The sequence below is a fragment of the Xiphophorus maculatus genome, chromosome 7, assembly GCF_002775205.1.
Source record: "Xiphophorus maculatus strain JP 163 A chromosome 7, X_maculatus-5.0-male, whole genome shotgun sequence".
Lineage (NCBI taxonomy): Eukaryota > Metazoa > Chordata > Actinopteri > Cyprinodontiformes > Poeciliidae > Xiphophorus > Xiphophorus maculatus.
Genome location: NC_036449.1, coordinates 24257700 through 24282456, shown reverse-complemented (window position 1 = coordinate 24282456; position 24757 = coordinate 24257700). Strand labels below are relative to the sequence as shown.

Below are 24757 nucleotides of genomic sequence, written 5' to 3'. Positions count from 1 at the left end.
AGCCTCATGCCCTCATTGCCATGTGTTAGAGTATTGCAGAGGCAACCACATCAGGGTCTTCTGCCCCTCCCTACTCACCCACAGCATCAACAGAGTCAGAAAAACATGAGCAGCCCTACACCACTCTTACTCACTCACCTTGGTGAGTCTTTCTTATAAAATGTAATTGAAACAACACAGCAGGTACAACACACACAGACATTACTTTCATGAGTGTTTCCTGTGGGTATATATATGCAAACTCCATGACCACAAAAACATACACACACTCATAGAGTACATGCCGACTCAACCTGACCATACACATATGGAACCATGCAAGGGTTTGCACCAATTATGTTTCTTTAAGCTGAAAAATGTTACTGGTTGAGTTTGGTTGATGTGAGAGTGGTTTGGGTTGGTTACAAAATATTTGGGAAATCTAAAAAAAACATTCCATGGGAAAGTAATTTAGAAAGAAAATAACATTCTATTGCTGAACTGTAAATGAGTATTTTTTTAGTTTTAGATATATTCCTCGGTCAATTTTAGTTCTGTTTTTGGGATGAATTAGAGAAGTTATATGACTAATCTGACTTTGGTGCTGGTCACTTTTCGTGCTCACCATGTTTTACTTTGGAGCTTTGGTTGTGATCCTTAATATTTTTGGAACGAAATTAAGTCATGGATCATTTCATACATTTAAAAATTGATACAATATAAACTTCCATTATTTGTGAGATGAGTATTTTTTATTCATAGATTTGCATTTCTGTCCTAATAGTATTCTTTTTAATCTAAAACCTCTTAAAAACAATGTGTTCTTTAAATAAAATTTTTGTTTAAGTCTTTATATTTTTTTTTACATATGGAATTATTAATTCATAATTCAGTTAGTTATCAAGATAAATGCTCACAAAAATCTCACACTCTGAGCCTCCAAATGTTTTCTTTGAACTAATGGTGACCCTCTTTAACCATGTTAAATTACTGGAGAGGTTATACCTATTAGAGGGGTCATACACTCTTTTTGTTATTCTTTCTGTCTGCAATTAAAGTAGTAAATTAGACCATTCGATGGTGGTCTACAACAATCAGGTACTTTCTTTAGAGGGATGTTGGTCTCTCATAGAACACTAACAGTTTTACTTTTTAGAACATCCCCTATGGGTAATTACACATGATATTAACTTCTTATGACTAGATAATAATAGAAACACGGCATTGAACTTGCTATATTAAGAGTGAGTGGGTGAAGATTAGCTCTGAGTATGACTTTAATAAAATATTAAGCTGACAGGTATTGACAATGTCTTAAATATCAAAGTTTAAATGCAAAAAAGCAACATATTTGCAACAGTAAATATTTTTCTTTTTCAAGAGAGGTGAAATGACATTGATCCAAAAATGAAGAATTTTTCATTTGTTGTACCCTAACAAACCTGACTCAGTCATACTGGTTCTTTCAGGACAAATGGGCCAGAACTCTTATTAGCTAAGCTTGTGGAGGGAAACCCAAACCATTTGACACAAGTCACCCAGTTCAAAAGGCATAAAGGTTCAAAATTCTAACTGACCTTTACAAGAGAATTTCAGTTTGATTTAACTGCGGACAGTGAAAAATAAAGTTTATGGGTCTTTTTATTTGTTTTATGTAAACTTCTGGGTTCAACAGGAGCTGGTAGGTCTCTGGGATTAAAGCCAGGCCACAGCGATGGAAGTAAAATGTCAGGTTTGTGAAATGTGGAGTAACTGCTGATTCAATGGAAACATTGAGCATGTTTTCCACGCCTAGTCCTGGAGATTCAACTGCTAATTTCCTCAATAAATCTTTCAGCATAAAAAAGTATGCCCACATCATATCCATCTTGGTATGTCCTTGGGATAATTGTTGCACACTCGAACAAAAGTGATGTCAAGACATGCAGTTGTTGTAAATTTCCTTTACTTTCCTTTTTTTCTCGAAACACGAACAACATCCATAATCCAATGTGCGTCACACTCAGGCTGCTATCTACTACTCGGCTTCTTCAACACAGCAAGCACTTAGGACCCAAAGCTGCCCTAAGCGCCTGCTCAAAAGTGATGCTTGTCTAAACTCCTTTCACTCTCAGCCAGAATAGTTATCAACATCTATATGAATGTACAGCTTCACATGGACAATGAATCACAGTGCTTTTTAATAACAAACAAAGCAAAAATATTCATAGGAACAAGAATAGAATCATTTTAATGGAAGGGGGCGAGGGGGTCCTTGATCTAAAGTCCCCAGCAACTGATCCCCCACATAATATTATATTTATACTGTAATGAAATCTGACATCCTTGACTGTTCTTCCTGAAATCAGTGTTTATAAAAGATTGTCCGTTCTATACTTAAGTGATATGCAATATACGTTTAATGCTAAATAAATATTTTTTAAATAAATATTGAATTTTTAAATATATTGTACTAAATTTAAATTGGTGTGATTTTGTTTACCCCAAACAAAATCACTCCAATCACCCCAATGGGGTCGATCTAAAAAACTGGATATGAATTGTGTATTTGCTTTGTAAAACTGAAAATCAAAATATCGCTCTTGTTAAATAGATTAGTGTAATTTTTCTTTTTTAACAAAACAAACAGTTTCATTTCCAAATGATGCCTAATTCTGTTAATCTTGGGTAACTGTGTTTTTATATGGCCCAGAATAAAAACATTTAACAAACTATATTTAACAATATTCTCATATCAATAAAAGCGTATTATAACACTATAAAATACTGTACTTCTCACAAAATACTAAGGCAAATGTTAAGTCTTAGAACATTTGTGTGACACAGGTAGCAAGTAAGTAAGGTTATGTGGGAAAAGACTTTAAAATGATTCCCTTCCAGATTGTAATCATCTGGATACAATTGAGTTAATACAGCTGACTCCTGTCTCAGATTAATGGTATGCTAAATACCCCAATGATAAGCCTACATTTTGAAGCGTTTTCTCCTCGGTCAATTCCCCTCTTGTTCCTTTTGTATCAAGTCCCTAGAACCTCACAAGAAGGTTGTGATTGCAGAAATATGGTTGTTTCCATTGCAAATGACAGGAACTGATTTAACCTCTGACCTCAGTTTGTGTCTGGCTAAAGAATATTGACTCAGTACAGACAGGCAAAATGACTTCCAATAACTTGGGTCTCACATTCCCGTCACCAAGTTAAAACAAAAAACTGTGACAGGTGATTTATAAATCTACTGTGATGAAACACTTTGTATTGGGTCCAGTTTTACTAGTCACACCCAGGCCTCTTTACTTTCAGACTTGTGGAATCAAGAAAACTCTCAAAAAGAACTGAGGATATCTTGAAATGCAACATCTTATGTCCCAAAATAAATTTTAGACCAGCAGAGGAGCAAAGTAATGAACATCATGGAAGTATTGCAGCCATTTCTAAGGGTTTGGTACTCCAGTGATCTACAGTTAGAGAGCTATTCTCCACAAAAGAAGAGAACAATGGTAAACCTTTCTTTGCAAAATTACCCAAAGAGTGCTTCTATGACTCATTCAGGAGTCTACAAAGAAACGTAGAACATATAGCACAGTATTTCTCAAACCTTTTCAGGCCGAGGACCACTTAATCCATTTAACAAACACTCATGGACCACCTAACTTGACATTGCCCCACAATAACAGAACATGTCAATATATATTAATAATGTTAGTCTCTTAACGAGTTTATTGGTGTTTTTTTTACATTCATGCTGTTTTGCAAATGTGACTGGCTATGGCAAAACCATGAACACGTCTTCTCAAGGCATTTTGAGTTATCTACATATTCTGAAAGTGTGGATTCTAATCTTCCTGAGGTCAAACACATGGAAATTAAAAAATTAGTGTTGTGTGCATTAATGACATTTAGGGCTATTTGTAATTTTGAGGCACAATAAAAGAAGAATAGACTTCAGTTTCTTTTCAGAAACAAAAATCCTCTTCTGCACCATTAAATAAGAAATTATCCATCAACTCCTGTCAACAGTATTTATCAACTGTATTTGATTAATTGAATTGAATCTAATCATTTTTAATTAAATAAAACAATAGCTGTTGTCGTGTGAGCAGAAAGCAAAGTTGAACAAAAACAAAGAACAGCTCTCATCAACTGAGACTTGAAAGACACATCAGTACTCTCAGCAAGTATGACTTGACTTCCTCTGTTATAAGTAGTCCTGGCATTATTTGTGTTTCATTGGTATATTCAGTCTTTCTTTAGAGTGACTCAGTTTTAAGCCATTTATCCATTGTTATTTTTAAGCAGAATTATTTGGTAAACTAATTGTATTAGTCGCACTTTGAGATCATGTCATGGCAAATAAGCGGTTGTTTTACAGTCAGTATTTTGTGGACCATTAGGGGGCGGCTTCAGATCGCCAGTCCACAAGACCACAGTTTGAGAAAGACCGATCTAACACTACAGGCCTAATTGGTTCAACTAAATTCAATGCTCATGCTTCAACAACGTGTGATATGGACAGGGAAAAATTGTCTCCTTCCAAGGTTGAACCCAATGACATTACTCACTGACAGTCTCACATTTGGTTAAGCATATCTTGATGATCATCTAGACATTGCTTTGCCTCACCTGTCATCTTGGAAAAATAATATATAATGATAAAATAATTTATATTGCTATTTTCACTTTGTGGTTTGTACTAAAAAGTACATATTTTTCATTTAGCTTAACCAATTCTGATTAATTTTTCATCATTGTCACTTGGTGGCAATGATTTGTTGACCAAGAGTTGCTCAACAAATCATTAGGTTGAGGGGAAATAACTTTATTTCTCTTATTGGTATGGGTAGCTTTTATCTTGTAATAAAGTGAGTCATTATTTGAAAAAGGCACAATAATCCTTTGCGGGGTTCAGAATGACTTGTGAATTCTTTCAACTACTTATTTGAATTGTTTTTCAAATAATTCAAAACTGACATTACTCATTATTTTGAACTGAGAATCAGTTGATGTTTATAAACAGCACATGGCGAGGAAAACCAAACATAATTAATTCAAAGGATTAAAACAGAAATATGCCTACTACTCTGTAGCACTGGAAAGCACTAAGAAATCAAATGCTGGTGATTCCTTCTGAACTCTTGGCAGCTCAGGCTGGTGCTGATTAACAGTATCCTGAATGGTGTGTAGGAGTGTGGTTGAGTGTTTTATGGGTTTAGTGTAGGAAGGATGACAAGACGACTGCTTTGATCTCACCATCACTTCCCATGAGCAGATGCAGCTGGACATTGTGTGTATGTGTATTTGTCTGTTGTATGGTATGAATGGACTTATTACTAATGGAGAAGTACTACTCTAGTAATAAGTGGAATAAATTCCATCAAACCTACAAAGATCAACTGAAAACCTGTCATTCAACACTAAAACATGCAAAGGAAACATTCTTTGCGGAAATCATTAACAAAAACGTAAACAATACTCCTGCTCCGTTTGCCACAGTTGACAGATTGACAAACCCTTCTGTGATTGTAGCATCTCAACTCCACCCTAGCAAGGCCTGCAATGAATTTGACAACTTCTTTACAGAAAGAAACAGAAACCCCCCCTCCAAAAAAAAACATTGTAAATCTCCACATCATTATCATACCCAGTCTTGGTGCTAAGGCCAAACATAACAAATATAGATAAAATTGCTGAATTTTATCAACTCGGCCATAAATTTTAAATCAAATAACCTTCTTCTCTTGATAGCCTACTCACAACTTTCCTTAAGAAAATTCTGCATGTCATCATATCTGATCTGACTCAAATAGTAAACACTTCCTTTCTGTCAGTATTCTATTATCTCTTCTGCAATGGAGCACAATGCTGCTGCTTGCATTCTCACCAAAACTAAGAATATACAGTAAATCATCCCTGTTTAAAAGTCATTATGCTGGCACCTTGTAGCTCAGAGAATACGTTAAAATAGTTAAAATAGTTAAAATAGTTTTGTTAGCTTATAAATTATTGAATGGGATAGCACCAGAATACATAAAGACCTGTTGTAAGGCAAATAACTTGTAACATATCAGAAGACTTAAAAGAGTAAAGAAATTAAACATTTCCAAGATTGAGAATGGCTATAGTGATTAGGCAAGCAACTGATTAATCAAAGAGGAACGAAGCGATAGGAAGACCAGGACTGGGGCTAAGCTAGAGAAAAAACCACAGCGAAACCCTCTGTGGCCAGCACATCCATCATCGTCATGTTTCTGCATTGGGAAAAAACTGTTGACCTCACCAACAGATGTGCAGTCTGCAGGATTGGATGGGAATGCAAAGAAGAGTGGGAGCATTAAACTTGCATGGATATTCTCATCAATGCGTTGATCAATTTGGTGGCATAATTCTACATGTTTATCCCTACGCAGTTTGCAATCTTGTTGACTTTCTTGGTTAAGATACAGAGAAAAGCCAGAATCACATGTGGAGTAAATGGAGTCTCTTACAAACATATTATTTGCCTCTTTATATTAGATTTTATTTTGGTATTTCAGGATGAAGTTTGTTGAAATTTTATTTGTAGATTGCATAAAAGCCCCAGACAGAACAGAAAAGTCACAACATGTTAGTATTTGTAACTGGGTGGACAATGATTAAATATCACTTTCACTCCCATCTTTTAGGTTATTTTCTTCATTTTTGTCTCAAAACGTTTTTCTCACGTTCAACCACTGTGTTTCAGCTCTGAGCTGGAAATTCCCCCAGAGTGCACCAGTAGCACCAGAAGCTGCAGCCGCACTGCTTGGGTCACACTGGTGAAGGGAAGGCACGCCACTGGCAGCTGGCCTACCACATTAGAGAGTTATGCTGTATGTATGTGTGTATTTGCATGTGTGAGTATTCCCATATGTGTGTGTTAGCCCATGCATATGTGTATCATAATAAGAGCCCTGCTGTCTGTCGACCACAAGGCAGCAGCTGCTCAGGCCGGCAGATTAGAGGCTTGCTCTGCACTGGATGCCCTTACTGAGTGGTTAGCAGGATGGATGGGATGAATGAAGGAGTAAATGGATGGATGAATAGTAGTAGGAGTCTTGACCTGGCCTCTTAAATACAATTGTTACACCTGCCAATGCTGGATGGAAGTACTGCAAAAATGCTCTTATTTTATTATTTGTTTTACTTTTAGCTATGTCAGTCCATGTAATGTATTTTTTTTGACAGTATGTACAATTAACACCCAGGGGGACATTTTAAATGTACATTTATTGTAGAAAGAATGTTCTTCCTTAATTGCTTCTGGAGGCTTTGAGATGCAAAATCTATCATTTATACATGGCAATACACATCAAAATTATTCACAAATGTTCCATAATGTCTTGGGAATTTTAAAATAATCAGGAAACAGGCAAAGAAAGAAGTAGGAAGACATGAGAGCCTTTGCTGCCCTCGAACCCAAGAAAAGTGTGGTTAGGACTGGGCACCTTCCCTGCAGCTACACAAAATACTGTCTGTTAATAGTTGTTTTTGTTGTAGTTAGTAAAAGTCTGTGTGACCTTAAGTTAACCCAGAGGAGGACATTAATTTTGGCTGTGGAAGATGTTTCTCTCCCGGGTTTCCTGTCTATGATCAGGAGATGGAAGCGGGAAAGGCTAACATCGACAACTACAAAGGGACTTTCTCTTGTTGTAGGATGAGTGGTGAGCATTGAGTAAAAACATAAAAGATGTTAATAATAATAAGTGACTGTTTGTGTTAGCTTGTAGCTAAGCAACTCCAAGATGGCTCTCACCCACCACCACCACTACTACAAACTATAGGCTTGAATGTAATTATTATAACCTGTGTATGATACTTAACACTTTTCCTGAGGGTACTGAATGTAGGGAAACTACTAAGGACAGGATTGTGGAAAGATGTGAACATGATAACCTTCTTCTAACAGATGCTGTGTTAGCACAAAAGTTAAAAGACGTACATATTCACCACAGTCCCGCTCAGCTGTGCAAACTCATTTATTGATGCCGGATGTCAAGATTACGCTTATGGGGGGAATACAAGCAACAATGTGCATATCTATCCAGCCCTTACACTACAAATGAAAGATTACTGTTCTGACTCTAACCCGTTTTCTTCTGCTCACAAGGATAGCTTTGTACACCTGCTCCATTTAACTCGGGGGCATAAAGCTCTGTGCAATGTATGCCTTCCAGTAACCTGAATGAAGCCATAAGCCATATAAGCAAACCCCTGCACAGCACCAGACCTGATCAAAATCAAATAAAACCCCCTTTGTATTGCAGAAGCCCTTATCTGACTGTGAGGGTGATGGTGATCCTAGAGTGGGTCTCAACTTTACATCAATACAACACAATGGAAGGAATTTATGCACAAGTTTGAGAGTTGTGCCGAAGCTAACTACTGGTCCAAACAGACAAGGTCCAGCCAAAATTCAGCCAAATTGGGCAACGGAGGCCTTTTTCCATAGAAAGCCTCACTCCTCCAGATGGGACTACCGTCTCCTGATGGATGAATTGAAAACTGCATATGGTCCATCTTCTGATCCTGCAGTATTTTTGTGAGTGTTGCATGTTTGTAAGTGATGCAGGTTACTGCAAAATCATTCATTTGTGATGGGTAACCTGCATCACTTACAAACATGCAACACTCACCCATGCTTATGAAATTTCTCGTGCTCATGAAGCCACCAAAAGCCTGCATCTAATATCACCAGTGCCATGCAGACAGGAACTCACAACATGGTGGAACGTCAGCCCAGAGCTGCTGTTGTGAAGCCCAATGCCAAAAACTGGATGCGTCCATTTTGAGTAAGGCCCAGAAACCAGTCAGCATCAAAACTGTCATGTTGATTTCCTTGTAATATACATAGCAAGGAAGTGCTGAGGCATTCCTTTGTCACATAAGATGAAGTCATGTTGTCTTCCTGTATCTCCCTAGCTTTAGACTCGCAGGCCAGCCATCCTTCTTCTGCTACTACTATGGGAGTCTGTGTGTTCCAGATGCTCCAGAGCTAAAGAGGGCCTTTTTCCTGCTTCTCCGATAAATCTCCCTTCCAGAGACACGTTTGGCACATACTCTTTTTATTTCAAGAGAATAACTGAACAGTTCTCTGTGACATGTTTCACTTATTCAGGTGCATCAGTGTAAAAGAAAGCAAAATACACTTGCGTATCGTATCACACATTTCATACTTTTATTTATGAAAGAAGCAGTGATAGTTGTATAGTATTCTTCTTACCCGTCTTAATTGTACACTAGTTTTTCTTGATCTGTTACATAAAATCACCTAAATATACACTTAAATTTCTGGTTGGAACGTGACAAAATGTAGAAAATTTCAAGGGGAGTGCATAGTTTTGCAAGGACCTGTGCGTCATTTGCTAACTTTAATATAGGTGTAAAGCAGAAAATAGACTAAATGCTATCACGGTGGGTTATTTATTTCACCTGAGCATGACATTGGTCTTAGTATGGAATTCCCCTTTGGGCGGGAGCCATCAGTCATGTTCCCGAGAGGCATCCCACTTCTCCTCTGTTGTGGTTTCTGTAGGTAAGATGAAGGCTATTGCTGTGACACTGGGAGGTAGGTGTACTCTTAAACACTCCTGCCCAGCGTCTGATCTGTGTGATGTCTTTGTTCTCTTTACTCTGGAGCGCGCGTCATTGAATGGAAATACATTAACACGTGTAAGTGAATGCAAGACTCTGCAAGTACACACACTTGTGCAAACATGCACACACTCTTGCTGTTTGTTGATCCTTGTAAAAGTATACTCCTAATGTCACAACCCCAATAAAAGCATAGATGTTTGGAGTGTGTGTCATGCATTTGGCTTTAAACTCAAAATGAATGAATGTTCACTTACAACAAGGATAATTCTCAGTTACACCACACAACTGAGAGTCACATACCCACAAGGGGAGATCATATCTGATGCAGAGAGGTGGTGACACATAAGCTGCATCATACAAAGAAGAATGTTATTCAGAAGACATTTTTCACAGGTCAGGATGAAGCCTAGTCACATGTGTTGTGTTCTGGGCCTGCCAGTTACAGAGAAGAATGTGAAATATATATTATGTTGCACTCTGCATAATATGCTTGTGTAGATTATCACAATGGCAACAATGTGTTTAACTAGTATCTGTTTTTATGATGTAAATCACTGAACTGACTTGTTGCTGACATGTGCTATACAGATAAACTTAATTGATTAATTAATTGAATATCATCAAAAAAGAAACTGCAAACAAATGATCACTGTAGCCTTTTTTAATGTTGTGCAGTGCATTTTACACCCTTGATCCCAATTCACTCACACTATCCAAAACACTGGCACTGCATTGGTGACACTTGTGGTTCAGACAAGCAGAACTTTGTTTTGCAAAAGTTATTTATTCCTTCATGTTTAGATTCACATTAAATGAAATTATATGTATGCCTTAATTTGGAGACCAAGAAGAAAGCTGGCTAAATATGTTTAATGAAGAGCTAGCCCCCTATCCCTGACATAATAATCCCTCTTGCAGTTGTAAGACTGCCCTCTTGTGGCACAGGCTTCTTTAACTTGGTTACCTCTGTGGAAATTTTGTACATACTTAAAAAAATGTGTCAATGCATGTACATACACATACATATGCATCTTCCCACTCATACTCCTGCCTTCAGCATGGGGCAGGTTAGAACACTGTGGCATTAGCGACTTGGCACTCCTCTCTTTGCATGTCCAAATCTGTCCACATCACTAATTCTAAGTCTTATCTGAACTTGATCACCTCTGTCTGTCACATTAAAATTGGTACAATGCATGGGGGAAGGCAAATTGTTGCATTCTGAGCATTTTTTGTGAAAATGTGTCAATTAATTTTAAAGAACTGGGCCAATAAATCAGTTTTGAGTTATGGTAAATGCAGAAAACAGCACCTGAGGGTTCAAGTAATGGGGGTGTGTGAGCTTTGAGACAAAATAGGAGCTGTGGCCCCAGTCACACCTGCACAGAACAGAAGGTGAAAGTTTTAGTTAGCATAGCTTACATTCTTCACTAAGTTAAACACATGGAATAAAGACAAATTTATGTTTTTGTTAGGTAACAATTTTGTCCTTTAACATGAAAATGTTATGGTGTTTTATGTGTTTTTATGCAAAAATATACCTGGAATTCTGTTTTCCATTAAAGACTGCAGAAGGGCATGACAGAAAGTCAGCTTCTGTCAATAATTAGGTCATCTACAAGTAGCATGGAGATGTAAACATGTCTGCATGAGCTCAGTACACAGGCCAGGAGATGTAAATTTTCTTTGCGTAGCTCCCCATGTTGTGTCACAGTCTAAGGCATTGCCCTCTGGGATCATTGGGGAAAAGAAAGGAGCGCTGGACAGGAGAGAACAGAGGGAGGAAAAATGTGAGGAATGAGGGGTGAAATCAACCTGGCAGGTCTGTACAAAGACAGCATGTGCAGTGAACTCAAGGTAATTTAGCAGAGCTGGCCTAGGGATATGTTTTTTTCTCTTCTTTTGCACAAATAACTTGCTTCTGATTAACCTTAATCTCATCATCATCTCTCACACCCTTTCTTTGACACTGTCCCAACTCTCTCTCTCACTTAACCTCCCACAAATAAGACATTTAATACCTCCAGCACAAAGGAAGGACTTTAAAATGTTGGCATCAGAAAAAAGTAAGCTTTGAAATGAAGAATATTTAAATGTATTATTTTTTTGTCTCATAGTTTACTTTCTAACAAGTTCTGTGAAAAAGCTAGTAGAATACATATATGGTAAATGTTTTTTCATAACAACCCATGCTGTGATAATGATTTAAGAGTAATTTCCCTTAAGCAAAACACCAGTATGATCTCTCATCTGCATTGTGTCTTCTTCAATCAAACACTGGTGTGCATATCACTGGCAATGTGAGGGCTCCTTGTCCTATCCAAAGACACTTTCACTCAAGATCACATAAAAACACTGATTCATAGCTGTCAGGGCAACTTGCGAAAATATGTGGCCTTTGTAGAGCTACTGTAATTTTACCAGTAAAAAGCTTGCCAACAGGCATTTTTTCATTTTGTATTTTTAGGCCCTTTGCCAGTTGGACTATTCCACCTGAATTCAGTGGTGTTGTTTTTATCCTTTCATTTTTTGAACTGTTTATAACTGATCTCATGAGTCTATTTGAGCTTAGTTTCCTTTTGGGGATGATTTGATGTTTTTCTTCTTATTTGCTTCCTGATAAGTTATTAAAAAAATAATCTAAGAGTGAAAATATTTCAGTCATAAACTCAAGTGATTGATAGATAATTTCAGACATATGGTAGGCACCAATTGACCAAAATTTGTAGAAAAAATAAATAAGTTCAGTCAATTTACCATATTAATTTATCCTGATTATCTCAATGTCATTTGTCATTTCCAGTCAACTGATTTTGATTGAGTTCCATGGAGGCTAGGCAAGTTTATTTGTATAACATTTTATACAAAATGTTATACAAACACACACACACACACACACACACACACACATATGTATGTATATATGTATATGTATATATATATAGTACAGACCAAAAGTTTGGACACACCTTCTAATTAAAATGGGTTTTCTTTATTTTCATGACTATTTATAAGGCAAGAAATCCCACTTATTAACCTGACAGGGCACACCTATGAAGTGAAAACCATTTCAGGTGACGACCTCTTTTAGCTCATCAAGAAAATGCAGAGTGTGTGCAAAGCAGTAATCACAGCAAAAGGTTGCTACTTTGAAGAAACTAGAATATAAGGGGTATTTTCAGTTGTTTTACACTTTTTTGTTTAGTGCATATTTCCACATGTGTTATTCATAGTTTTGATGCCTTCAGTGTGAATCTACAATGTCAATAGTCATGAAAATAAAGGAAACTTGTTGAATTAAAAGGTGTGTCCAAACTTTTGGTCTGTAGGCTACTGTATACATATACTGTGAATATATATATATATATATATATATATAAAGTAACATAAATCAAAGAAAGTAGTCTTTTAGCTTTTTGGGAAAGATGCAACAAACATTAAAATTTTGAACCCTGATTTAACTAAGCCAAAAATGTATGCACCGCTAATGTTTTTGAGAAGTTTGCTCTATATAGACCATAAAACATAAATATACCCCTTCCTCTTGTTCAGTTCTGGTCTTACATATGCAAGTCATTTAACCTAGTCAAATGTTGAGCTCTAAATATACATTAGGACAAAAAAAGAAAATATTGTAGTATTTCATAATCTAAATTTGAGATTGCATAAATGTGACTTTATATTCATAAATCCCAAATGACACTAAGCAGTCCTGGTCTGCCAGAAAACATCTGAACCTTTTGCTCTCTTTTTTTTGTTGTATCAGGATGATGAACCGCCAACTCTCCAGTAACAAAATCATAATTTTGTGTGCTCAATCTGTCATCATGTAATTACAGAAATATAAACAAAAATTTACAAAAATATTTGGGTCATCACTGGTTTTCAGATCTCTCAGACCCATACACACCCCTTGATGATTAAAGCGTGGTCTGGTTGAAGAAGACTGTGGGTTGCAGTCTGTCATGGGTCAGTTAGATAAAAAAAGAAGGTAGGAAGTGGAGAGCGCATAAATCAGCCCGCTGAACAGTTTAAGATTAAAGGGTACTGTTACTTGTCCCACAATATGTTATTAATGCTGGGATTACTAATTTCACTGTCTTAGAAGTTTGACAGTTTGGCGGACAAGGCAGCAGTTTTTACTTGTTTGAGGCAGATAATTGATTAAAACCCAAAAGCCAACAAGCTTATAAAGAAGAGGGCTGATACAACATACTGGGAGTATAGAGTTAAGATATATTTAAGATGGCAGACATTTTGGTTGAGCTCGTAGAAGACCTACTCATAAATCTGTGAAATGTGGACAATATTTTCTACCTGCTCTGCAATTATATGTAAAGTATATTGTATATATTTTCTCTGAGATTACAAAAGATAAATGACTACAGTGAAGTTTTAAACGAGATCACTAAAATCTTGCTTACTCAAATATTAGGTGTAAAAGGACAATGTCCTGGCAGCGATTTACTTCCTCCCTTGTTTGACATTGACATTGTTTCTTAATGGAAGTACTGACATGCCTAAAATCAACACCAACATAGAAGTTCACTGTGCAAGTTAATCTAGAATATTAATTTTTATTAAAGTGTTTTTGTACGGTAGAATAGGCTCAACATGCCCTAAAACGGAGCCAAACCATTTAATTCAAAATTACTTCACATTTCCTCTTGAATATGTTTTTGTTTGTTTTATCTTTTGTTTTTTGCAAGTACCCTTTAACCCGAAGTAATGCTTTGACTTATTCTTGAAGTTATGTGTGCAAAAAAAAAAAAAAATAAAATAATGGAGAACCCTTCAAAAAAGTGGAACTCTATTGTCTGAATATAGGAATTTAATGCATATTTCTTCAAAAAAAAAAGATCTGTTTTTTAATGTTCTTCAGAAAGAGTGAACTCATTGTGTTGAGGTCAAAATGGTGGGTTTAAAAGCATTTTTAGGAAAATTGGAGAATGTATAACAGATTAGAAAAGAATGTAGAGATAAAAGACTAACCGATGGCACATTAAGTTGAGTCCTTTGTCAGAGGGCAACAATCAAGATATCAAACATTCTCAGATGTTTTTTGACTTCGGTTCTCAATCTCTCGGTTCTCAATCTCTCAGGTTATTGGAATAGTTTTAGAAATTGAAGTATTTGTTGTCTGAGTGAAAAGAGGCTGTTATCAATTAACTGTTTCTGCAGTGGACAGACTGAGACCATTTTAGGAACTACAGAGTTTATCTTAGTTTCTCTATTTTATTTTATTTACTATAGTCATCTATATTTAAACTGAATACAGTTATTCTCCTTATGAATAAACTCAGTGAGTAATACTAGCTGATATTACCAGGGTAATTAACTCAGGTAACATGCCTGCACTTCACTGCTCAATATTTTGATGTTTTTTTAGGCCAAGAAAAAAAGAATTGGGCAAATAAAGATCAGAAAGTTCATAGGTTTTTAGATGACAAATACTTAAAAAAAAAACTTTGTTTTTGACTGTGTAGAACACAGGTGTCAAACTCCAGTCCTCGAGGGCCGCTGTCCTGCAGTTTTTAGATGTGCCACAGGTACAAAACACTGGAATGAAATGGCTTAATTACCTCCGTCTTGTGTAGATCAGTTCTCCAGAGCCTTAATGACCTAATTATTCTATTCAGGTGTGGTGCAGCAGAGGCACATCTAAAAGTTGCAGGACTGCGGCCCTCCAGGACTGGAGTTTGACACCCCTGGTGTAGAAGATTACTTGAAAATGAATTTTTGGAAAGTCACTTCTCAAAGTTGTCTTAATGTCACCTTATTTGTTTATTGAAATGTCTACAACATCGTCAGTTAGTATTTAGTTTCTGATTTATAACCAACCAAGCAAAGTGATATCTTCAAATTTTCTCAATCGAAAAGTGTTACATTTCAGCTGGTTTTAGAGCATCTCGAGGTTCTTTCTAGGGAAAACTATTGGACCATAGAGGTTTGTCTTTTTTCCTCAAATAGCACCTCTTGTGAGGAAATGGTTGACCCCTGCTGATCAATATTTTACAATAATTCCTCCTCGTGTCACTCCCTATCTTCCAAGCTGACAATGACAAGCATGTAGAGTATGTATGTGTGTGAGGCTTGAGTTAAAGTGACTTCGTCAGCAGGACCATAACGTTTCTCAACACCATCTCGCTCCCTGTCAGGCTTCGAGAAAGTGGAACTCACATCCAGCGGAGCAAGAGTCAGTTTAGGTCGAGCGGAATATGTTGCAAATGGTGTTAAAAGCATGTACTCCATGGCTACCCTCGTCAAAAATTGATGGAGAAAAAAGCTCACTAAAAATGATCCATGTTTCCTCTTCGATCCCTCCCTGGTGGAAAAGATCATGAATAAATAACACAGATCAAACTGCAGTGTTAGCGCAGATCAAGTATTTGTAAAGAACCTGAAAGGACTGTATACAAGAGGGGCCCTATGAGATCATGTAGATGTACCTTGCATGTTCTCTGTTCCTGTCACATCACATTTAGATCACAGCAAAATCCCACAAGGTAAAAAAAATCCCGATGAATTAGTTATTTTAAACCAAGCCCGTCTTGAGACCAAATTTTTAAAAACAATATAAAAAAAACTATTGGAGACAGAGTTTACCTTTTACTTTTCAGAAAATAAAGCAGCATAGTATAGAGATCAATCATCCAGAAAACATTCTTAGCTGTCATTAGTCAACTGAGCTCACTTAATAGTAGATAACTTTGAAGATTTAACTTTAAAAGGTTGGTACTGAAGTTGTGTTTGTTCTTCTCTAATCCGACCATAGCTTGGTCAGCCATGATCTGATATGGCCTAATTGACGTTCAGGGACTGGCATGCGCTAAACTTTACCATAAGATGCATTTTAATCAGCAAGTAGGTGATTTACCCTGACCTAAATTCAGATGTATACCAAGAAATACTCCAGCTGCTGTTCGGAACCCTTGTAATCGCACCCTGAAAGTTTTGTGCATTCTTAACATTTCCGGGGTGCTCTCAGATAATGCGTAAGGCAATTAGATGTAATTGCACCCCATATGAATGCACCAAGGCGAAATTATTCACACTTTGTGGTAGATTGTTTTTGTTCACACCCCAGTGTGAAGTGTAATTCTGGTTTTGTTTGTCTATATATGGTTGAAACCAGATATACGCCAAATAAAAAGACTAACACTTTTTTTTCTCACTGACTGAAGTTAAATCAGACCAAACTTTTTTTGTTTTAAATTAGTCATAATTATCCAAATTAAACCTCTTTGCTAAATGCAGGAAAACTTAGTGAGAACATTGTTTTAGAGAATTGTTTGTAACTTTTAATTCAGAAGTTTATATACATTTGGTCCGTAACAGGGATAATCGTCTTTTAAATTGTATGACTTGGGTTAAACCTTTTGGGGTTTTATTTGAGTTCTGGTCCATTCCTCTTGACAGAACTACCATAAGTCAGTCAGGTTTAGGCTGCCACACACACCTTTTCAGATCTAACCACAACTTCTCTTTTGGATTGAGATCGGGGCTTAAGATGGCAATGCCAACTTTCTTGTCTTTAAGCCACTTTGTAGCAGCTTTGGCTGCATGCTTAGAGCTATTGTCCATTTGGAAGACCAATATGTACCCAAGCTTTAATTTCCTGCCTGATGTCTTTAAATGTTGCTTTAATATTTCTTCATAGCATTCTTACCTTGTGATGCCTTCTATTGAAGTGTACCAGTCCTCCTGCAGAATTTGCTCTAACTGGGCATGTATACTTATGAATGGAAATAAAAGCCCAAGTTTTAATGAAAAAAATAATTGAAATATTTTAGAAGAGATCAACTACCACGTAAACATATATATATATTTCTTTTTTCTAACAAAGTTGCGAAATTAAGAGCCCATTGGGCTCCTGCTAATGGTGTTACAAATATGATGATGTCATCACAAATATCCAATTATCATTGACAACATAATAAATCTACAGGGGCAAATTTGAATGGTGATTAATTTGATAAACAAATACTAATTGATCTGCTGAACTCTGAAGTGAGCTTGGATTTTTAATAAGCACATGGATGAAATGTGACAAACCTTAAACTTGGATAGCTTTAGCTTGGAAATTGCTTTCTATAATCATGCATCTTCACATCTCTCATCTGTCACTATTTCCTTATTATTTTTAACATAAAAAATAATAATAATGCTTAAAAAGAGACTGTGACCAAAGTGTTGCACATTTTAGAACATTTTGATAATGTGGGTTTCTGGGAATGGCCCAGTGTCTTCCTGCACAACCGTTTACATCTATAACAGGCTGTTTTCACCCCAAATTATGACTTTTTGTCTTAATTTTGTATGGATTTCCAGCAAATTTTATATTCCCATACAGTTTTCTGCTCAAAGTATTTTGGCAACTTTATTTAGAAGCATTTTTTTTATTTGTATCAATTACATTTATAGTCATTCATAGTGCAAAACAGCTGACAACCTAGGCCAGAAAAACCACTTGTCACAGATCAGTTTGAACAACTTTTGTTCTAAGATTTTCTTTGTCAGCAAAACTGGAAGATGGATATAGGAATCCCAGGTCTAATTCAATGAAAGGTGTCACTAGGATCCAGATCACAGTAATGCATTCTGCTAAGGTAGTGTCTTAGTCAGCTTACATGACCTGTATGTTAAATTATAGAAATAGTATGCACATCTTTATTTTACCTTCCTTCTTTGCTTTCTCACTTTTAAGTCAAAGGCTTATGAAACAGTGTGATTAACAATAAGTATCATCTGTGATTATATGTAAGTCCACTTGGGCATCATTGAGTCACGTTCTGACCTTTACATTGAAAACATTAAAGCATATTTAACAAGTGATTCAGACGTGCTTGTTCAAGTCACAACAAAATAAACGAAACTTACCAGCATGATGTTATTTCAGCCCAAATCTTCTGTCACTCGTGACCTGTTTTCTATCAAAATAGCAGTCACTGTTCAAATAAACTTAGCGCACAAGTTCAGACCTGGTGTTGCTCACATTCATAGGCAAGAACCATTCTCATGAAGATTAATGTTTCTTTTTTTTTCTTTAAAGTAATTTAATATGTGATAATTATTTTTAGGGATTAGAAATTTAGCAAGTCTTTAAGACATATGAGAATTGTCTCTTTGTTTTTTTCTATTTAAAATCAAGACATCAGGGCAGAAAGCATGAGGTGTGGAGCTTTAGGTTTTGTCCAGTACCATTTGAACTTGCAGTTGGCAGCCAGTGAAGCCTACTGGTTAAATAACACATACAGCAATCTCAGCAGGTTGCTCAACCTTGGTTTCAGGCCATTGTGAAAACATAATACTACCGTGCATACGCCCACTCTGTCACTAAAACGCATGTGTCCGCCAAAAGAAACAGGCATGGCTGCATAAACAAACACACACGTGCAATTCACACACACAGCATAACTCCAAGCACACATTCACACATAAACTATTTATACGCAAAGAGAGGGCTGTTAAGAGCATTTTCACTTGGATCAGCGCACTTAAGGATGAAGTGTGCATGTTGAATCCAGCGTCCATATGGTGCATCAGAGAGCAGCTGGATATTTGGATAAGAATAGATTCGCATGAGTCCAGAATAGCACATTTTTACTTCACATCTGTTTACTTTAAAAGTGTATCTCTTGCATTTTTACACATCACTTGGTGACTTCATCACATCCCTTGAGGCACAGAATACACAAGTAAGTCAGAACACTCAACAGGATTTCTCTCTGCACGCAAGCAGCAATTGGTAAGGGAGGGTCTGCACTTGACCACAAACGTGTGGTCTTATCTGGTCTGGGTATATCTGAAGACTCCTAACAAAACATTCAGGTCAAGCAAAGTCAGGAGTAATTGCTGTAATAACTATAATTACAACAGAGAGGCAAACAGAATGAAATATCGTCTTTTTTGTTGTCATTTTGGTCTCTCAGTGAGAGTAACATAGCTTGGCGGCTTACCCATAGCCACAATATACTGTGGAATATTTCCAGTAAAATACACACTACATTCATCCAGGGAAGGTTAGAGTATTTTGTCAATAACTCTAGCAGCAATAGTAAGAAAAACATGAATGAAGTCTTGCATTTAGAGCTCAGTACGCGATAGAACTTGTTAGTATGTTGCCACTGAATGATAAACAAAATGCAAAAGTTACAACACAACAACAAAAAATTATGCTAAAATGGAAACTTATCACAGTAAGTTTATTATTCGGTTTAAATATACTTTGTGGCTTTTGCTGTTGAGTTGTGACATTTGCATTTGGTTGACTCTTCTGGGCCACCGTAACATTAAATATATGAACCTTGTAAATAAAGACCCATATTTTGAAGTTAAAGCTTAACCTTTCTCTACCAAATTTATAGTGTCAATCAGGAGCAAAAATAACACTTGATGGATTTTCTAGGTTTTTTACTGAGCAGAAGAAAAACGTTGATGATTAATAAGAAACGCCAAGGTGAGCCATGTGACACCGAGAATATCCAAAACTCACAGCTAAATGCATGAATCATTTGTGACAAGAATTTGTAATAGTGGTTATAAATTATATAAAGTGGGAACATTTTTCACCATTTTTATGTCTGTAATGTTCAGATTCAATAGATTTGTGGTAGGGGTGCCTTGACCTTTGAATACCTGTGTGATCTTTTAAGTTTTTGCAACCCAATTATTCAGATACCAGTGTTTCTTTAAGAGTGGTCTTAATTCAGTGAGATGCAGTGCCTGTAAAAAACATTGACTCCCTCTCATGTTTTACCCTTTCACAGCCTTTACAAAATTTAATTCAACGTAAAAACTGTTTTCTTCAAAATAATAACAAATAAATAAAAATATATACATTTTAAAGGATGGTATGTATTTCCAAACACTCAGCCATCCTAAATCAGAACCAAGTTACTTTGTTACTGTGAGTTTTCATTGAAATGCTGCATATATCAAACATATCTTAAACCTAAATTAGAAAATAAAAAATGCCTGAGATTGGTTGTCTGGAAAAACTGAAAATATTAGTGAAAAAAAAAAATCATAAATAGCTGCACCTTTTGTAATATAGTAAGACAAATTCATGTCATCACTGATCACAATGGAGCCTCTTTCATGAACAATCTGTTTTTATTGTCTTACAAATATTAAGTTATCCACAAAAATAAAATAACTTAGATAATAACCATATTAAAACAGAAAAATACAAACATACATTACATTTAACACTTAGAATACATAATGCTGACATCTTTCAAAGTTCTGCTGGACACTGTTTAGTATGTGCAAACTACTTATCAGTTATACTGGTTAAACAATCCCAGATTTCCGTTTTTCTGTTTTAAACACAGAAAATAAATTGCTTTAAATAAATTACACCATCTGATAAGTAGCTCACTTAAACTATTTCTTATATATACTTTGCAGCTGACATCAGAATATCCTTATAGTACACACTGATGATTTGTGAAGCGAGTGAATGTAGATACAACAAGAAGCTTACAGTGTTGCACACAAGACAATGGCGTCACAAGACAGGAAAGACTTTGCCTGATCTCACTTAAGGATGTCCATAGTGTGTGTGCAACTGGAGCTTGTACAAGTACACTCAATTTCTTGACACACTTGAACATTATTGACGGCATTTGTGCAGCATTACTCATTTTTTATTTACAGTGCTGTTTAGATCACGTCAAAGATAAAATGTGGACTTGTTGGGTTTAATGTGCATTCTGACCATCTTCGTACATCACGTATCACATCACACAGACCACACATGACACACTGGAAACTGAGAGTTGCATATCTGTGCTGTGTTATTTGGTGGTCCGAAAACAGTGGCACAAACTTGTGTCTGTGGTTATCATTAAGTGGCTCCACACACTTAGTGTTTAGAAGTGGTATTTGGAAGTTAATTTTATTTCTTCCCTTTGAAGAAGGTGAATGTGTGCCATGAGGAATCCCATAAAGCAACAGCACCAACATGCAGCTTCAGATCTGTCTTTTGGTTGACTTTACCTTCAACCTGTCAGTTGTCATGGCTGCAGACATATAAAAAGCTCGGTCCATTCTGGAAGTTCATTTTAGACCTACCTAGATCTTCTCTTTCCTTACTATAACTAGAACATGTATTCTTTGAGGGATGTCATAGTTGTTTTCAGGGTTATACTTTATTACACACAACATAACAACATTGATGGGAGGATTTACAAAGTATCAGTTAAATCTGCTCTGTCTTATGTGCAACATGACAGCTGCTATAAATAAATATTGAAACTCCTTAAATGCCCTTCAAGAAGGCACAAAATCTGCAAGTGCTGAAATATTATTTGTTGTTTTGAAATAAATCTGTTAAATTTCTACACTTGTGTGTATAGATAGTGGTCAAGCGACATGAAAATGGCTGGATTCAAGCAATGCCATCAGTTGCTGATTGTACTGCTTAGTGTATGAATTGTTTAAAATATACAAAGCAAATCAGAATTTCAAATAGATCTTATACCAATAAAGCTAAGAAGAAATTTTACTTTCTTTCTGAAGCAATCCTCTTTGCTAAGTCAGGCTGAGTTATGACTATGTTCCATAGTCTCCAAAGAAGGGTGGTGTGTGGCAGCTCCAGGCACCTCCTGCATGTGCACGCTCTACACCGACCAACACAGGTTTCCGTTTGCCACATCAAATGCGTCACACTGTCCTTCCATGACTTCTCTGCAACAAAAAAACTGCAGTCCATGACAAAAAACATTGGGGCATTTGTCTGTCTTTTAATTCTTAAGTCTGGTGACTTTTAATGTGTTTTTCTTCATTTGCAAACGCTGACCCACTCTGTTATCCTGCACTCTTCACAGACCACATAGCAGCACCAATGAAACTTGCAGTTGCAGCGTTCGCTGCGCGTCTGCTGCAGGATATTGTGCCCCCTCCCACAGCACAGGCTCTCACAGTTGTCCATCCCTGGGCTAGTCTTGTTGCAGATCCGGCCCTGTGTGCCTGCCGAGTCTGAGGTAAGGTCCCGGTCACAGAAATCAGGCGACTTCTCAAAATACACTAGCTCCCTGATGTTAAGTCGCCGGCGATGTGAGTGGTGGTTCTCTCGATGACTGTGATGGTGGTTGTGGTTGTTGTGGTTATTATGGTTCGAATGATCCAGCTGGCCGTTATTCCTGTTTTGAGCCTTGATAAGGGTGGCAATGTGGAAACGCTCTTTTAGGATTGAACCCACCAGCCGAAACTCTGGAGTGACTTGCCAGCAAGTCTTGAGCTGGCAGCTCCCTGACGTCCCGTGGCACTTGCATTTCCTTCTCATGTTGTCAAGCACCACCTGGAAGACAACAGAGGACGACAGGAAGAGGAAATGGGGAGGAGGGAGAAAGAGAGGAAATGGTGTTGGGTGAGGGATAGGAAGAACAAGAATAAGGTTGATTAATGATTTTCATCAATGCTTTTGGCTTTTAATGTTTTAGACACTAGTAAATAGATGCAAATGCGTTTTATTGGAGGTTTATGTGACATAGCAACGCAAAGATGCGCATGATTATCAGGTGACATAACAATTATACAGAATGTTCATTTTGCAAATACAAATTTGAGATGTGTATCCTGATACTCCTAAATAAAATTAATGTTGACCAAATTGTCACCTACTTAGTAAATAAGTCCAACTATGTGTAACTTATTTTCTGTATAAATAGGCTGCACCCGATATTTGAATACCTCACACATAGCAAATAATATATGTAGGGATGAAGTTTAGGAGAATATTAAAGCTGAGTTAGGTCACAAATCAATATGTCCAGGCTTGAACATTCCACAGAGCACTTTTCAATCCAACAATGGAAAGAGTATGGCACAACTGTAAATCTACCAAGGCATGATTGCCCACCCAGACTTACTAGTTAAGTTAGGAAAGCATGAATCAGAGAAATGTTCCAGCTGCCCATGATAACTCTGGAGAAGCTGCAGAGACTTATAGGTCAGCTGGAAGAATCTGTTGACCATTACTCATGCACTCCACAAGTCTGGTTTTGTGAAACACTGGCAAGAAGATGACTGTTGATAAAAATAAGCCACAAGACATTCAGATTGCCATAAGCCATGTAGGTCACAAAGCAAAAATGTGGAAGCAGGTGTTCTGGTCAGATATGACCAATATTTAACTTTCTGGAGAACATACAAACCACTTTGCATGGAAGGAAACTAAGTATATAGCTTACGTATACTTGTCTTAGTATATATAAGTATAGAGTATATTGCCCTGCAAGTAGGGATACTGGATTGATGAATGGAGATAAATAAATTGTAATCCTGAAAAAAATATTGTTTTCCACAACCCATGTAAGGGACAACAAGATGCAGTAAAGAATGTGCTATTGGCAGATGAATCATAGCTGAACATCATCATTATCGGGCTGTGAATATTATCATGAATGAACATCCTCAATTAAGCTTATGCTTAATTGTTTCTGATTTTAATTCAAAACATGAAAAAAAACATGCATACTTTTTTCACTTTTCTACCTTATAGAAAATGTATAAATAAAATACATTTTATTTATTGGAAAGCATGAATCCAATACATAAAATGTAACAATAAATAAATAAATTGAAGGTTATAATAGTAAAATCAGAAAATACTTTTGCAAGGCAGCGCATGCATGGTATGAGTTGTGTGCTCCTATGTATGCTTAATGCCTTAGAAACCATTACAGAAACAGACAGCTCCCCAGTAGGAAATCCAGGTGGTCTGACTCTGAGTATGTGGTTAAACCTACTGATATCAAATAACACAGTAGATGCAGGTATTACCCAAACAGACAGCACTGTCATTATTCATGGTTTGGCATGTAATAATGACTCCAGGGATGACCCTCATGTAACAGCATTGCACACATAAGGGCTTTGTGGTATTTACATATTTTCACTTTAATGGTTTAAGAGGATGCCAGATGCAGTCAGTGTTCATCATAAATGTGCAAAAGGCTCTGATAATGCTGGTTAAACTACACTTTGACACACAAACTATCATGATGCTTGAAAATAATTTTAGGTGACTCAACTCAGGATCCTGATGCATAAATAAAACCTCATTCATTTCATTTGGTGCACAGACATAAACAAACAGAAACAAGTCCTACAAGAGCCATGTCCATTTTTGTAATGTGTGCACATATGTGTGTTGGTGGGTG

General features: G+C 36.7%; 1 protein-coding gene across 1 annotated transcript in view; it reads right to left on the bottom strand.

The window, feature by feature from the left end:
- Positions 1 to 20731: 20731 nt before the first annotated feature.
- The window catches only part of wnt10a (Wnt family member 10A), a 32794-nt gene continuing 28768 nt past the window's right edge, over positions 20732 to 24757 (bottom strand). The window contains exon 4 of the mRNA XM_005801244.2: positions 20732 to 22893. Coding sequence (XP_005801301.1) covers positions 22375 to 22893 — 519 coding nt within the window. The 3' untranslated portion in view covers positions 20732 to 22374. The remainder of the gene's footprint in view (positions 22894 to 24757) is intronic.